Genomic DNA, 16,551 nt, shown 5'->3' on the forward strand with positions numbered 1-16,551 from the left:
GCCATAACCTTTCATTGAAAGGTTCCATGCATTTATTTGGATCAAATCAATTCTTTTAGATTCATCTCAGAAAATTCATCTCCTAGTAATTATTAATATTGAGATTCTATTTTTTTTTTAGTTTATCTTACCGTAGGATTAATAATTTTGTCTTAATCAAATGCATATGTTGTGTTCTTTAAAACTCTAGAAGGTATGTTACTTATTTGACTGAATTGTGAGCCTGTTAATAAATTTTCAGGTACGTCTACAATATGTTTACATATAACCACATATATATATTTTTATTTACGTACATAAAACTCCACCGTTGTCCATTCCTAGTTTTAGCACACACCTTTTGATCTTTTTGCTTTCATTTTACTATTCCTTTTTTATTTATGTATGTGATTTGATTTATTTAATTAATGAGGGAGTCCATCCCACCCATGATCTTTTCTCCCTACTTTTATTTTGGATTTATTGAGATTGCCCTGTTCTCTATGACCTAATACGTCCCTTTCTTGTCCCTGATACTATTGATCCCAGTGTTTTTATTCCTCTTCTTTACCCCTGAGGATTATGTCTTGCAGGATTAATTTTCCAAAAATAAACACTATCTATTGAAATAAGAATCGAGGGAAATATCAATATTTACTGCTACCATTCCAAGAAGTTTGATTAACTGAGTCAGTTGTATCATTCTGTACAGAGTACCAATTACTTCTAAAAGTATTTCATTTGTAATAGTATGCGCCATTAGTTTCTGTTATATATTTATTTTGTTTTTGTTTACTCATTTTTTGTCATGAGATCTGGTACATTATAATCTTTAAAACAAAAAAACTACATTTTATTGTTTTATTTTAATTTATCTACTGTTTGTCCTCTAAGTTTGGTTTAGGTTATTGCAGGGAAATCCATATCCCATCCCTCCTTCTCTTGGTGCTCACTTCCTACTGCCTCTGTTTCAAACTCCTTTCTCCACACCTGCATTTATGTAGCGCCTTCTCCATACTTTCCTGGAGGCGCTGGGATAAATCCGGTGATTGTACAGTTATGGCAAAAGCTATGCAAATAGTGTTATTAACACAGCACAAGGAAAATCTCACACCAATTTAGAAAAAATAGAGTAAAATGTACTAAATTATTTACAGAGAACCCTTTTCATCTTTCTTTATCTTTCTATATTTATTTACTGTACTGAACAATCCTGGGGCTTGCTCTCCCTACTCCTGGAGACAACGTTGTACACCAGTTTTTAGTTTTAGATACAGTGGATACTACGGTGAGATTGCTTGCACAAGCAGTTTTTCATCCGTTCCTTATGCTCGGTGGACTCTAGAAACTGTACAAGGATAATGCCATCACCTAGTCTTTAATTTTCTGACTGATAAGGGAGAAGCTTGCCGCTTTGAAAGGGACTTCCAAGTGGTGCAGTCCTTCAACAATCTATTGCATGGGAAATTCTATAGATTCCAAAAGAATAACATTTCAGGAAGGTCTTTCAACACTCTCATCCAAGGGAGACTCATTAGTGGGACTCAGTTATTTGTTCCATCTTACATATCACTCAGAGGCTTCTCTTCTGTTGGCTGGTTGTCTGATTGTAGCAATAGTGCCCATTCTGTGGCAGAATGTTTTCTAGGTTTTATATTCTGAAGCTCCTGTTTGGCAATGGAATGTTTGTTTTTTCCATCCTCTTGTGTAAGAGCGGTAACAGAAGAGCTCCATTGTGTTCAATGGCAACACCAATGTATTGAATGGTATTGGCATTTATATAGCGCCTTCTCCATAATTTCCTGGAGGCGTTGGGATAAATCCGGTGATTGTACAGTTATGGCAAAAGCTATGCAAATAGTGTTATTAAAAAGTAATCAATGAGTAATTTAGGACATTGGGTTACTGGTTCAGGCAGGGAAACCCTATTTAAGCAGCAACCACAGTTTGTATCAGGGTGAGACACAAGCAAACCCCAAATTAACCTGTGCTCATTCCTCTGATTGCTTGGCACAAAAGCAGTTAGGCTTAACTTAGAGGCAATGTGCAAAGTATTTATGCATGACTTCAAAAGGTAATCATGTGAAAACACAACACAAGGAAAATCTCACACCAATTTAGAAAAATAGAGTAAAATGTACTAAATTATTTGAGACCAAAATGACTAAAGTCCAATCAATATAAACACAGATATACAATTTCAATGTTTTAAGTAAAAATAGTGCCTAAAAGCGCAAAACGGCAACCTTGGTTATCTGGTTTCATTTGGAGATGACTCTACAGAAAGGGCCAAGTCCAACAAATACTCCATGGCATGGCATTATATAGATATAACATGTGATCAGCGATGAAAACAAACATTTCTATAACTTGCTACAAATGGAAAGTTTGCAATCCATTCCCAGTGGATCATTCAATGCAGAAGAAATCCATGCTGCCACTGCACCAGCAGCACTGCTAAACTAACTTGGGGTATAGGGGGAAACAGCAAAGTTTCATAATCACCAGCAGCAGTCCCCATCATTTTCAATTCCTTCATCAATGCAATTCTATAAGGAAGAAATGGGAAGGTATGTGATGTCTCTTTGCGGGTGACACTAAGATCCTAAACAAGGCTGACACCCCTAAAGGGGTAGAATGAAGGAGATAAGATATGGAAAAGTATGAGAGGAGAGGTGGCTGAGAGGTTTTATCCAATATTCAGTGCATCTAGATGCACAGTCCTGCTGTCAGGATCTAGAAATTATGTAAAGGTATTTAAGATATGGAAGAGTATATTGGAAACTGATACTCACAAGAAGGATTTTGGTGATATCCTATACTATTACATGGGTATCTGAATACAACATTAGAAAGAATTTGGGGCATATGGGGAAATATTTGAGTGCATGGGGAGGACAATAAACAATGGAAAAAGGAGGTTGTGTCTCTTTTGTCTATATCTTTAGTGAGACCTCACCTAGACTAGTGTGTTCAGTTCTGGTGTCAATTCCATTGCCCTTTTTTGTGCTATAAATTTCTAAAGTAAAAAACTCCAACCCCAAAGGTAAAAGGGTTCTATTGAAGAACTGGAATAAATATGTGATAGTACAGAGTAGTTGATGCAACCGATTCTATACAAATGGTACAAAAGTGATGCACAAACTTAAATCTGCGTGGTCTAGACGAGGGAATCAAGGAGGAGAGCTGATTGAGACATTTAAAGAGAGATAGTCGAAGGGGGCACATTTCATGGAAAATATGACTATGCATCATAAGCACTTTTTGGGGAGGCTCAAAAGGAACACAGGCATGGCCTTCATAGGAGAATGGGTAAATAGCCTTCGATCAGGAGTTGTAGGGGCCAAACTTCAGAAGTCAGTTGGTGCCGGACACAGGGAGTAAACACACTGTAAGAGAAGCAACACATTTGGAGCCTAAGTAATGTGTACTCTGTTGCAATAGGAAGGGTAACAGATGAGACTAAACGCGTCATTGTGAATGCCCTGCATTCAGTAAGTTTTAATTCGCAGTGTTAACATTACCAGGGATCCTGTTCAAGTCAAGTCAAGTCAAGTCAATAAATTTATATAGCGCGCTACATACCCAGAGGGTCTCAAGGCGCTTGAAGAGGGGTGGGGAATTACTTGTCAAATATCCACGTTTTAAGTTGCTTTCTGAATGCTAGGTGGTTCTGAGTAAGGCGAAGGTGAGTGGGAAGTGAGTTCCATGTTTTAGCTGCGAGGTAGGAGAAGGATCTACCTCCCATGGTGGTTTTGTTGATGCGAGGTACAGTGGCAAGGGCTTGGTTGGAGGATCGTAGCTGGCGGGAGGGGGTGTAAAAGGACAGTCGTGTGTTGAGGCATTCGGGTCCGATTTCGTAGAGTGCTTTGTGTGCGTGGGTTAGGAGCCGGAAAGTAATCCTCTTATTGACGGGGAGCCAGTGGAGGTTTTTCAGGTGACCAGAGATGTGTTCTTTACGCGGGATGTCTAATATGAGCCTGGCTGAAGCGTTCTGGATGCGTTGGAGTTTTTTCTGGAGTTTTGCGGTGGTACCGGCGTAGAGGGTGTTTCCGTAGTCCAGTCGGCTCGTGACTAGAGCGTGGGTGACTGTTTTTCTAGTTTCGGTGGGGATCCAGCGAAATGTTTTTTTGAGCATGCGAAGAATGTTGAAGCAAGATGAAGAAACGGCGTTGACTTGTCTGTTCATTGAGAGAGAGGAATCCAGGATGACGCCCAGGTTCCGTGCGTGGTCCGTCGGGATGGGTGCTTTTCCAAGGGCCTCTGGCCACCAAGAGTCATCCCAGGCGGAGGGGGAGGTGCCTAGGATGAGGACTTCTGTTTTGTCTGAGTTCAGTTTCAGACGGCTGTGCTTCATCCATTCGGCTACTTCTTTCATTCCTTCATGCAGGTTGGTTTTGGCAGTGTTAGGGTCTCTGGTGAGTGATAGGATCAGTTGAGTGTCGTCGGCGTAGGAGATGATGTTGAGGTTGTGTTGGCGTGCGATGACCGCGAGGGGGCTCATGTATACATTGAAGAGGGTGGGGCTGAGTGAAGATCCTTGTGGTACGCCACAGATGACTTCCGTGGCCTCTGATTTGAATGGTGGGAGGCGGACTCTCTGGGTTCTTCCGGTGAGGAACGAGGTGATCCATTCCAGTGCTTTTCCTTGGATTCCGACGTTTCTGAGGCGTTGTAAAAGGGTGCTATGACAGACCGTGTCGAAGGCTGCAGAGAGGTCGAGGAGGATGAGGGCGACTGTGTCTCCATTGTCCAGAAGAGTTCGAATGTCGTCTGTTGCTGCGATGAGGGCGGTTTCAGTGCTGTGCTTGGCTCGGAAGCCGGATTGTGAGGAGTCGAGGGATTTGTTGGTTTCGAGGAATGCGGCGAGCTGGTTGTTGACCGCTTTCTCGATGACTTTGGCCGGGAATGGAAGGAGTGAGATAGGGCGGTAGTTTTTGAGTTCGGTGGGGTCAGCTGTGGGTTTCTTCAGGAGGGCGCTGAGTTCGGCATGTTTCCAGCTTTCCGGGAAGGTTGCGGAGTTGAGGGAGCAGTTGATGACGTCTCGGAGGTGCGGTGCTATAATGGAGTCTGCTTTGTTAAAGATGTGGTGAGGGCATGGGTCTGTGGGGGATCCTGAGTGGATAGAGTTCATCAGACGGATGGTGTCCTCAGTGGAGATTGGCTTCCAGTCATTGAGGATGTTCAGGGGGGGTGGGGGTCCTGCAGGGGGTTGGGTGGGTTGGTCTTTGGGTCGGTTGTCGAAGCTGTTGTGGATGTCTGCAATGTTGTTGTGGAAGAATGAGGCAAGAGAGTCGCAGAGGGCTTGAGAGGGGGTGATGTCGTTGGAGTTGGCTGAGGGGTTGGTAAATTCCTTGACGATGTTGAATAATTCCTTGCTGTTGTGGGCGTTGTTATCTAGTCGATCCTTGAAAGCGGCTTTCTTGGCATTCCGGATCAGTTGGTGGTGTATGCGGGTGGCGTTTTTGAAGGCGTCCTTGGTGCTGGTGGTTGGGTCTTTTTTCCAGGCCTTCTCAAGGGAGCGACAGAGTTTCTTGGATTTCTTAAGATCATCGTTGAACCAGGAGGCCTTCTTGCTGCCTAGTTTGATTTGTCGTTTTTTCAGTGGTGCTAGGATGTCGGCGCTGTTGGATAACCAATGGGTGAGGTTGGTGGCTGCTTGGTCTGGGTTTGAGGAGTGGGCTGGGGGGTTTTGAAGAAGCGATGAGGAGATCTGGTCGATGGTGATTTTGTTCCAGTTTCTTTGCAGAGTGGGTTGGGGGTGGTTGTTGGATGTGGGCTTGTTGTAGGTAAAGTGAACGCAGCTGTGGTCAGTCCAAAGGAGAGCTGTGGTGTGGCTGAAGGAGACATGTTTGCTGGAGGTGAAGATAGGGTCGAGTGTGTGACCTGCGATGTGGGTGGGGGTAGTGACAAGTTGTTTAAGTCCGAGGTTGGCGAGGTTGTCCAAAAGGGTGGTGGTGTTGCGGTCGTTGTTCTTTTCAAGGTGAAAGTTGAGGTCTCCCAAAAGGATGTAATCCTCGGAGGGGAGCGCGTGTGGAGTGATGAAGTCCGTGATGTCTTCACTAAATTGTGCGCGGGGTCCTAGTGGCCTGTAAAGGAGGGTGCCTCTGAGTGTGGTCTTGGGGTCGGTGTGGATCTGGAAGTGAAGGTGTTCAGAGTTGGCGGTATTCTGAGTGGAACCTTGAGGTTTTGGGTGTTACCTGATCAATTGCTATTTATGCATCAGATTCACCCGATTTCCAAAGGAACCTGTCCTGCCAACGGAATGCCAGCCATCTCTTTCATCAGACCTCCCAATGTGTGGAGATAGCTCCACCATAATTAATGGTGGGCAGATGCAAAATCTCAAGTGGCAGACGTGCCACCATCTTTGTCAGAGTTACCTGTGTAAAAAGGTGGTGGTCTTTCGCTGGATGGTCAGTATGGTCTTTACAAACCAGGAACGTGCCACCCTGAATGAAATGGACATCAGATATGTAAGCACTAATAATGTACTGTATCTTTGCGGGTACAATTCCACTGTCCACATTTGCCAGTACACTTTTCACCAGCAGTGATGGATACTGATGGGCAATCCAAAATTCCTATACTTCCTATTTGGTCATTATTGGATGTCTTTATGTGTCAATGTTGTTTCTACAAACCCTGGTCAATACTGTGAAGAGTAACATGTACAAATAAAATGCCACCTTATTCAATTTAAATAAGTGAATGGTGAATTCCATGATGGCCTTTTAGACTACACCTATCTGCTCAGCTGACCTGCAGCTTGTATAGGTAGAATAAAATAGAATTTAAAGTTTATCTCACCAGATCATGAAAAATTAGCAAGTATAATGTGAACCACAAGTATTAGATATAAAACAAACTGAGTAGTATTTGAGAAATTCATTTTGAAACACTCATATTAGAAGGTGTCTGATACACTACCTAATACCTCCCTCATAAGAAGGGACTCAATTCACACCAAATTAAGATCTTAGATGCCAGGAATACCATCAGTGATCATTGCAGAATTTCATTATATGCTATAGAGGTGAGGAAAATGTGGCAGATTAAGGTAATTTGATAAGGCAAAAGAGGTTGTTCTATGAAACTTGTACGCTCCATGGGAGCCCCCACTGTGGAGGGAAGAAACACCTTGGTTGAAAATCCGCCCATGTACATCATTGATGGTGGAAAGTGTACCAGCAAATGTGGACACCACAATGTTATCCTCAAAGATGGGGTGCATTGTCAGTGCTCATATATCTATTCTCCCCCCCAATCAAGGTGGCGAGTTTCCAACATCTGAGCACTCTACAGATCCTTCAATGAATGACCACCGCCTTATGTGTGGCTTGCGTTCACAGGTGGAACGCTAACAGAAATGGTGGCTTGTCTGCCACTTTAGATATGCTGTTTGAACCACAACCATTTCTGGAGGTAATACCTCCAAATATTGGCATGGTTGATGGCAGAGATGGAGGACATTACACAGGTGGTATATCCACCAACTGCATCACTCTAAGTACAGGTGGGTCTTTTTCTGCAGGGGCTATTAGCAAATCTGTTGTTACACTGCAGATTTTCCATAACCAACCTCCTCTAAATCAAGGTCTTACTCCTTTATTAGGAAACTGCGGAATACACAGACGGGTCCTACTATAAAAATAAAAACCACCAACATACTTCAAAAGTTAAAGCTACCAACATATTGTAAACAATATTAAAACATAGGAAACACGGAAAGCATATTAACCTATTAAAATATTGCACATCTCAGAGCTTAAGAGGGAATATCATTACTACTTAGGACCTTTTCTTACTAAAAAAAATTAAAAAATTACCTGTGCATATTCTGAACAACCTGGAAGGTTGAAAATGAAGTTGTGTACATCATCGGCAGTCCACTTACGAATGTCTTCAACAGAAGTAGTGTCATCTCCATTGAGATACAAACCATGTGCTCCTTTAAGGAAAAAAGAGCATTATTTTGTGAAAGTCAGACATATAAAATTAAAATTCACTATATTATTTATGGTATATTGTGATGTTTTCTGTGTACAGTATAGTGAACAGTTGTGTATTCATTTCATTTCAAGTTTCTTGTCTCATAGGGGCGTGGAAGGCCCCTGACCCAGAACATCCTCCAAAATCAGACATGGATGATTATGCAAACATAAACATCAGTGGTGTATGGCTGTGACTCTTGCTTCCTTTGCTTAAGCCCGAGGAACAAAAATTTTCTCTTCAGAACAGAAGGGTGCAGCACATTAAAAAAGCACGTAATTAACCGCATCGCTGCTGCGGTTATTTTTGCGCTGTGCGGCTGTTTTCAAATAACCGCGATACATGACGAGCTCAGCTCGTCATCCGCACACGTCACCCGTGGCTGATGACGAGCTGAGCTTGTCATCAGCATCGAAGGGGTTAAAGGACTTTAGCAGTGATGCAATCTTGGTCCAGTCCAAGAAAAAAAAAGCATTTGAAAAGCTGAAACTTAAAAATTGGAAATATGACTTGGAATAAATGTGAATAAACAAACTAGGATATTTAGAATTTTTATTCCAAGTGTGGGGTATGGATACCGCGGGCTTTCGTAAGTGTGAGAGGATGGAGTTCCAGCATATTGGGTGTGTGAACCTGAGGGTCCACTCAGAAATGAGGATTTACAAGAGGAATCTGTAATTTCGTCCCAGATTGCTCTGAGATTCCTCTTTTTCCCATGGATCTTCACCCAGAGACTCCACCTACTTTTAGCAGGCGGATTCTCTGGGTTAGATACTTCCACTACATGGAGCTACTGCGATGTCGTAATCATGATTCCATCCACATCTATATTACCTGAACTGCCTAATGAGGTCCTAGCCAGTAAAAATTGCTGATTAATATCACTTACCACTGAAAACTACTGAAACAGATCAAGTAGTGAGAAGTAGTGAGCAGCACAAATGTTGCTGTTTCTTCTCTGGATGCATTCTTCTGTAGGTAGGAGTGTGCCTCTAAAGAGGGGTGGGGGGGGGCACAAGTGGGAGGCAGAGTAGTACTTCTGACTGCTGGGCCTGTTTGCACAGGGGTGTCATAGTTTGAGAGCACTAGCCTACTGCTGGTATGTGATGGCTCTTCTCTGACTGAGTGCACAGCTTTTTGTATTTCCTTGTCAGAGTGACAACCCTTCACATTTGCATGATGATGAACCATACAGCACCATGGGCAGCTGGGGAACGTCGCCCCCTCACGCTGCTGCGCAGAAAGCTTTAAAAATAAAATGGTAATAAAATGATTATATTACCATTTAATTTTTCGCTCTCTACCTGCAAACGGAGTGCGGGGACAGGGCGGGGCCAGTGCGTCAATGCTACCAATGCTACCAATGATTGGCGGCAGTGAGGAGTAGCTACCTAAGTTTGCATTACGCATGTTGGTTTTGCCGGCTACCTTGCTACGGCCAAACCAACATGCGCAAATCAAACCTCTTCTATCCAGCTGTCTTGGAAGCTGGGTTGGAAGCAGGCGCAGGCCTATAGTGCCTTCAGGAGCATAGAGCATGCCCACCCCAGCCAATCAAGATGCTTCACTCATACTGCTTAATAACATGAGAACGGCGTCTTCTTGAATGGTTGTGGACTTCGCGTTCCGAGGACCTGCTGCAGAACAATGAGAAAGCGCTGCAGATCATCGAGCGCAGTGTAAGGTAAGTGAATTTTTTATGTGTATATTTATATTATTGTGTATATTATGTTTAATTTTTATGTGTTTTGCGTTTCTCCAATGTGATTTGTCACCAACCGCCACTGACCATGGGTGGGCGTGCTTTGTGCCACTGTGGAGTCAGTGCTTATCTGATTACTTGAATACCTGATTCCTACTGTGCTAGCATGTGATGTAGCACAATTTTTTAAAATTCATAATACATGACACGATGCAGATATAAAAACACGAATTTGAAAGTACATGACGCACGTTAGACCGGGGACCGGTTTCTGGCATTACAGCCGTCTTCGGCCCGGTTTGCTTGAATCCTGATGGTGCAATGAGCAAGGGTCTCACATCTGAGAATACCCTTCCACGCTTAGGGTGGACAAAAATATTTACAACAAGGGGTGGTGAGGGACAGAGATCAGGGCTAGATCCAACACCGTTTTTTCAAGCAAGCCGGGCCGAAGACGGCTTAAATGCCAGAAACCGGTCCCCGGTAGCTTGTCTCCTTTCCGGTAAAGAATTGGCTTGGTAGTTTAGTCTGCCCTGTTCCCATGATGCACTGGGCCAGGGACAGACTGATTTGCATATAGCCAGGTTCTGAGCTGGGATGGGGCAGTGAGATAAATAACGGTGATGGATCAAGCCCTGATCTTTGGACTGGGTAAGAGTGGTCTGTTTAACTCAGACACTCTGTTCATCACCACCCCCTTTTCTAAATCGTTTTTGGCCACTATAGGTGTGGCAGGGTATACTCAGACATGAGTCCCTTTCTCACTGCTCCATCAGGATTCAAGCAAGCCGGGCCGAAGAAGGCTGAAATGCCAGAAACCGGTCCCCGGTAGCTTGTCTCCTTTCTGGTGAAGAATTGGCTTGGTAGTTTAGTCTGCCCTGTTCCCATGATGCACTGGGCCAGGGACAGACTGATTTGCATATAGCCAGGTTCTGAAATGGGATGGGGCAGTGAGATAAATAACGGTGATGGATCAAGCCCTGATCTTTGGACTGGGTAAGAGTGGTCTGTTTAACTCAGACACTCTGTTCATCACCACCCCCTTTTCTAAATCGCACGTTAGACACAGTATCACACATGAAAGAGACAAGTATAGTAGAAGCACCATAAAAGCGTGCTTTTAAACGTAATATAGAGAGATATGTGCAAATTAACACTAATACATATATAAGGGCTTATTTACAAGCCCCTTAAGCCGCCATTATGTCACTTTTTTTGACGCAACATAAGCACTGCATCTGCTCCATATTTATATTGATGTGTCACTTTTTTACAGGCTGCATCGGTTTTCACGTGCATGAACCTCGCCTGCCCCACCTCAGATTTTGATTTATGCAAGGAAGGCATTCTGTTGGAAACGCCTATCTTGGAACTGGTGCCTTGGAATGTACCACTTTTTTTTGAACTTCTACTGTCTTTTAAGTCACAACTATGGTTGTTTTCCCCAGTTGATACCATGTAGTTGTCGTTTCTCATGGCTAGCATGGGAACTTATTCTGATACTACAATAGTAGGTGACTTAATGCACATGGTGAACACATGATGATCTTTAGATGGTGGTGTGATGCCACGCCGCTGGACTTTTGGTAAAGAAAAAATAATAAAAGAAGAAACCCCAAAGGAGGGGCAACGCCACATTTTTTTTCCCTTTTCTTGCTCATCATGAGAAGCATGCAATGCTGATTGGTTTTTGGTTCTCATTTTGAGAAGCTAACTATGGGGCCTATTACGATTGCGGTTTTTCCGCATCCTCCGGGCCAGGGGAAGCCACCGCCGGGCCAGAGGATGCGGAAAAAACGCAGTGGACCAACCAAAGACCCACCGCCACATTAGGATGGCTGGTGGGTCCTGGTTTCCGTCCGCAGCTTTTCCGCCGCGGTTGGCTTACAACCGTGGCAGAAAAGCTCTAATATGGTGGCGGTGACTCTCAGACACCGCCAGCCATATTAGGATGGGCTTTAAAAAATGCTTTTCCGCTGCGGGTTTTCCGCCGTGGAAAAGCATGTGGAACTTCACTGCGGGGGCCCGTTGCGGGCCCCCTGGGTGAAGGGGGGTGGGGGGTGCACATGGGGGGTACCAGTGGTACCCCCCTGCATTTGTATGCAGAAATCACGGTGCCTGCCGCTTTCTGCATACAAATGCAATGTATGCATTTTAACCATTGAGGCGGGTGCAGCTTGAAGCCGCACCCACCGCAATGGTAAAAATAGAGGATGTGACCGCCAGGGTGGCGGTCACATCCTAATTGGACAGGAGGGAACTCCGCAGGCCATGCGGAGGTTCCCTCATCCTCTATGGTCGCGGACGGACTCAAGTCCGTCCGCGATCATAATGGGCCCCCAAGTGTCTGGATAACCTGATTTCCACCCCTCCTATTGGAGGAGAAAGATTCATAAGAGGACCATTGCCTCTGTGGCAGATGGATATTGAAGAAAGTTTTACTCTAATCGTAGAGGGCCCAGTATGGTTAGGGTGAATACCTGAGAGAGGGTAAAGAGAAAAATTACTGCAAGCTTCACGCTTCAACACATGCTTGCTTGGTTCCTGGTTCATTTGCCTGCTTTCATTCATTTTTTATTGGTTTGCCTCTTTAGCCAAATTCTTGCATTCTAACCTGCTGTCTGATTTACTTGTATTTTTAGTTCCTGGTCTGCTCTCCCACTTGCCCGGATATTGTTTATGTAAACAAATAGAATATTTCTATCACAGATATGTAGGGAGCTACAAAGAAGGTATAGGACCAGTATCAGTTTTAGTATGTGCATTTGATACTGATAGTGGTACATGAAAGTGGACGATGGGCTTGTATAAAGAAGATGGGATGGAAGTCAACTAAATAGAACTTGCTTAAGGTAAATTACAGATCGTACATATTCAATAACAATCCCAGATCATTTAGACTGTAATGATTCACGGCAAGGGGGCGGTCATCATCTAGTATGGTTCGCCATTTCAATAAGGTGTTTTATGCTAGTAGTCTTTACGTGGAGAGGCATGATTGTTTGTAGCTGGTTATGGAGTTGGTTTCAGAGCACAAGAGGTAGGAGGTGGAATGATTGAGTCTGTATGGGGTACTGGGCGGTGTTGGGGCAGTGAATTGATTGTAGCACACCTAGTGTATGGGAAACATCCTGTACGACGCAACTTTTACCACGCAGTGCCTTTACAACGCAGGTTTTTCAACGCAAGTCATTACAACGAATTGCGCTGGGGGGCGCTGTAGGATAGGTAATAGTTTAATTTACTATCCAACACCTTCCCTACTATCCACGGGGACTGGAGTTGGAATAGTAAATTAAACTATTCACTATCCAGCACCCCCCAAAGCAAGTCGTTGTAACGGCTTGCGTTGAAAAACCTGCGTTGTAAAGGCATGCGTGGTAAAAGCATGCGTTGTAACAACGTACATCCCTAGTTTACACATTGCATATAAGTCACATAGAACAGATACAGCATAGCAGGAGCTGTGCAAGTCTCTTTTTCTCTCTCTCACACACACAGATACACACACACACACGTGTGCACACACACATGCACACATAGAATATGCAGATTACATACAAGCTTCTGACACACAGAAGAGCCAGCAGCATTTCAAGCTCCTCTCACACATATAGCAGGTACACAACATGGGCAGCAGTATTGCAATCTTCTACCAGCACACAACAAATTAACAGCAAGGAAATACCTGTGCAGGTTTTCCCACAAACATAAAATAGTGCAGTATGGAAACCACCATGCACATTCCCTTTGACAACTGAACAGGTACAGCATCACCAGAAGCTTTATTCACATAAAGTGCAGGTAGCACATGGTCACCAGTGGCGCAGTATCTGGTACAGTGTGGCGCACAGCAGAAAACATTCCTCTCATATGCAGTGCAGGTTCACTCAGGCGGTACAAAAGGGGGTGGTAATGGAAGGAGCATCTGAACCAATCAAACACTCACACCCAGTCAAAAGATCTGGGTTTAATCCATCACCGTTCTTCAGCCCATTCTGCCACCCCAGTTCAGACATGGCTATATGCAAATCAGTCTGACCCTGTGCCTCATGGGAACAGTCCAGCCCGAACTGCCAAGCCATGTCTTCCCTGGTCCGGAAACAAGCTTCCGAGGACCGGTTTCTGGCATTCCAGCCGTCTTCAGCTCAGGCAGCACCAGCTAGTGCAAAACAGGCCTCACATACATGATACATTGAGAGGAGAGACAGCAGCACTGCCACTTTCTGCACAAAACTGTTATAGCAGCCCTGACACTCACAGCGCAGGTAAAGCACAAAGGAGCAGGTCAGTGTCCCCGACTTACAACAAAGAATCAGCAATATCACAAAAAAGGCGACAGCATTTTAAGTTTAAAGGTAACTGTGACCTACAAATACTTCTTTTGGTTTTGAATAGCTATTATGCATCAAAACTAGAAAAGAACAAAAATAATCAGGAATAAGGAAAGGTAACCTATACAAGTATAATATGAGCACAAGTATGCAATTATTTTATTTAATGGATGCATTCCTATTGTTAACGTATTTGCTGAATTGCTCCAGAGGGCCATTACTTGTCATTCTCTTGTCATATGAGTGATTAAGGGGAGGGGGCTTCACTTGTCATTCGCCTTCTGTGAGTAAAAGATTCTCCTTATTTGGCATTCAAAATAAAATCTACATAAAACAAATCACTCATACCTAAATGGCATATTATATTCACCTATCCGCTAAGTGGCACAATGCTTGTTCACACACACACACACATATATATATATATATATATATATATATATATACTGAAAAAAATGAAGGGTACAGGGACGTTATAGTTAGGCTCACATTTCATTTGTACAAAACAACAGAAATTCAGAAGCTATAGTTAGAGTTATCTAAAGTAACTATAACTTGCACCCTAAGGTAACTATACCCGCACCCCTGCCATGCACAGTTTTCTCATCAACAATTTCACAGCAAATGTTGCAGGGATCCTATCAAAGATGTGATAGAAAAGGTCATGACTGATTACAAATGTGGGGTAATTAGCAATGTATGGTGAAAGAGTGAGTTATGGTTACTTTAGGGCATAAGGTACAGTTACATGAGATAACTCTAACTATAACTGCTGACTTTCAGTGGTTTTGTACGAGTGAAATCTGAGCCTAACTACAACGTCCCTGTAACTTTTGTTTTTTTACAGTGCATTTCTGTGAGTGGGTGTGGGAGTGGCTGTGGGGGTATGGGAGTGGCTGTATGAGTGAATGTGTGAGTGGCTGTAAGGGCATGTGAGTTGCTGTGTGAAAGCCATGTTGGTCTGTGAGTGGGGGTATGAATGGTTTTGAGGGTGTGTGAGTGGCTGTATGGGTGTGTGAGTGGATGTATAAGTGGTTGTGTGAGTGTGTAAGTGGGTGTGTGAAAGCTATGTGGATCTGTGAGTTGGTGTGTGAGGTATTTTGAGGGTCTGTGAGTGGCTGATTGGGCGTGTGAGTGGCTGTATGGGTGTGTGATTGGGTGTGTAGGAGATTTGTGAGTGGCTGAGTGGGTATGTGAGTGGCTGTATGAGTGGGTTATGTGAGCCTGCGAGTGGGTGTGTGAGTAGTTTTGTGGGCATGTGAGTGAATTTTTTGATGACTGTATGGGTGTGTGAGTGGTTGTGTGGGTGTGTAAGTGTGAGTAGGTGTGTGGATATGTGAGTGAGCGTGTTTTGAAAAAAATTAGGGTCTGGATCCCCGAATAATAATCTCCAAATCCCCTCGGACCTCACATTGTAAGTTAAAAAAAGGTTTTGATCAATTTCTTGCACATGAGGGGTCCCTCACAGACCCCTCCATTAGTCCCATGGGATCAGGGTATCTCTATCCTGACCCCTACTATCACTTCTAACTTACTTTTCCACTCAGGGAACCGAGTCCCGATTAAAAAAATGGCGACCCCAACTTTTCTTTCAGGTTGCGATCAGCCAATAACATAATTGTTGTTGGTGCATGTAGAAGAAGATCCAAGGAGGATCTGTGAACCTATATATACACATTTGGATTTCCCTTAATATTTACAAAACTACTGAACAGATTTTCACAAAAATCAGAAAAAGACACTTCTCTGGACCAATATCTACCTTTCTGCCAAATTTGGTGTGATTCCATTTAGTGGTTCTGGCTGAAGTCATGTCTAAAGCTTCTATGGGAATTAACATGGGAAATGCATATTTTTGTAACCCCCCCCCTCTTTTTCTCGGTCCCCTCTTGACGGATCGCCCAAAACTTTCCATGCACAACGAGAATCACTGGTCCACTTTTCTGGGAATATCGTCATAACTAAAACTACCTGTTTAAAAACAGTGTTAAAACAGACATACTTAAAATCAGCAATTATATCAAAAAAGCAAGATGATAATAGATGGACATGCCTTTCTTCATCCACATTCAAACCTTGCTGTTCATTTGAGTCCATTTGTAAAATATGGTGTGATTCAAGTCACAAGCATGGCACCCTATGGTTTTTCAGCAACCAACAACTATCTACTGCCTACAGTATAAGGTTTGTCAAATGTTCTAATTTCACAAGCACATTCATTACGAATTACCGCTGTGACGCCCCTTATTGTCCAAAGACAGGAAAAACTGCATAGTGTAGTGACCTAATGGATGAAACTGTCTTATGCCTACAATAGGCTAATAAATATGGTGAAAATCAAAAGGACAATTCCCAATTTTAAAAGCATCAAAAGCAGCCGCTGAATGTGCTTGTGAAATTAGAACATTTGACAAACCTTATACTGTAGGCAGTAGATTGTTGTTGGTTGCTGAAAAACCATAGGGTGCCATGCTTGTGACTTGAATCACGCCATATTTTACAAATGGACTCAAATGAACAGCAAGGATTGAATGTGGATGAAGA

The 16,551-nt window shown here is 43.4% G+C and overlaps 1 protein-coding gene across 2 annotated transcripts in view; it reads right to left on the reverse strand.

The window, feature by feature from the left end:
• The window catches only part of SAMD7 (sterile alpha motif domain containing 7), a 158,151-nt gene that overhangs the window by 15,326 nt on the left and 126,274 nt on the right, over positions 1 to 16,551 (reverse strand). For both annotated transcript variants that reach the window (XM_086944304.1, XM_086944305.1), the window contains exon 7: positions 7,809 to 7,930. In XM_086944304.1, the coding sequence (XP_086800430.1) occupies positions 7,809 to 7,930 (122 nt within the window). The remainder of the gene's footprint in view (positions 1 to 7,808; positions 7,931 to 16,551) is intronic.

Source organism: Lissotriton vulgaris, chromosome 11 (assembly GCF_964263255.1).
Source record: "Lissotriton vulgaris chromosome 11, aLisVul1.2, whole genome shotgun sequence".
Taxonomy (NCBI): domain Eukaryota; kingdom Metazoa; phylum Chordata; class Amphibia; order Caudata; family Salamandridae; genus Lissotriton; species Lissotriton vulgaris.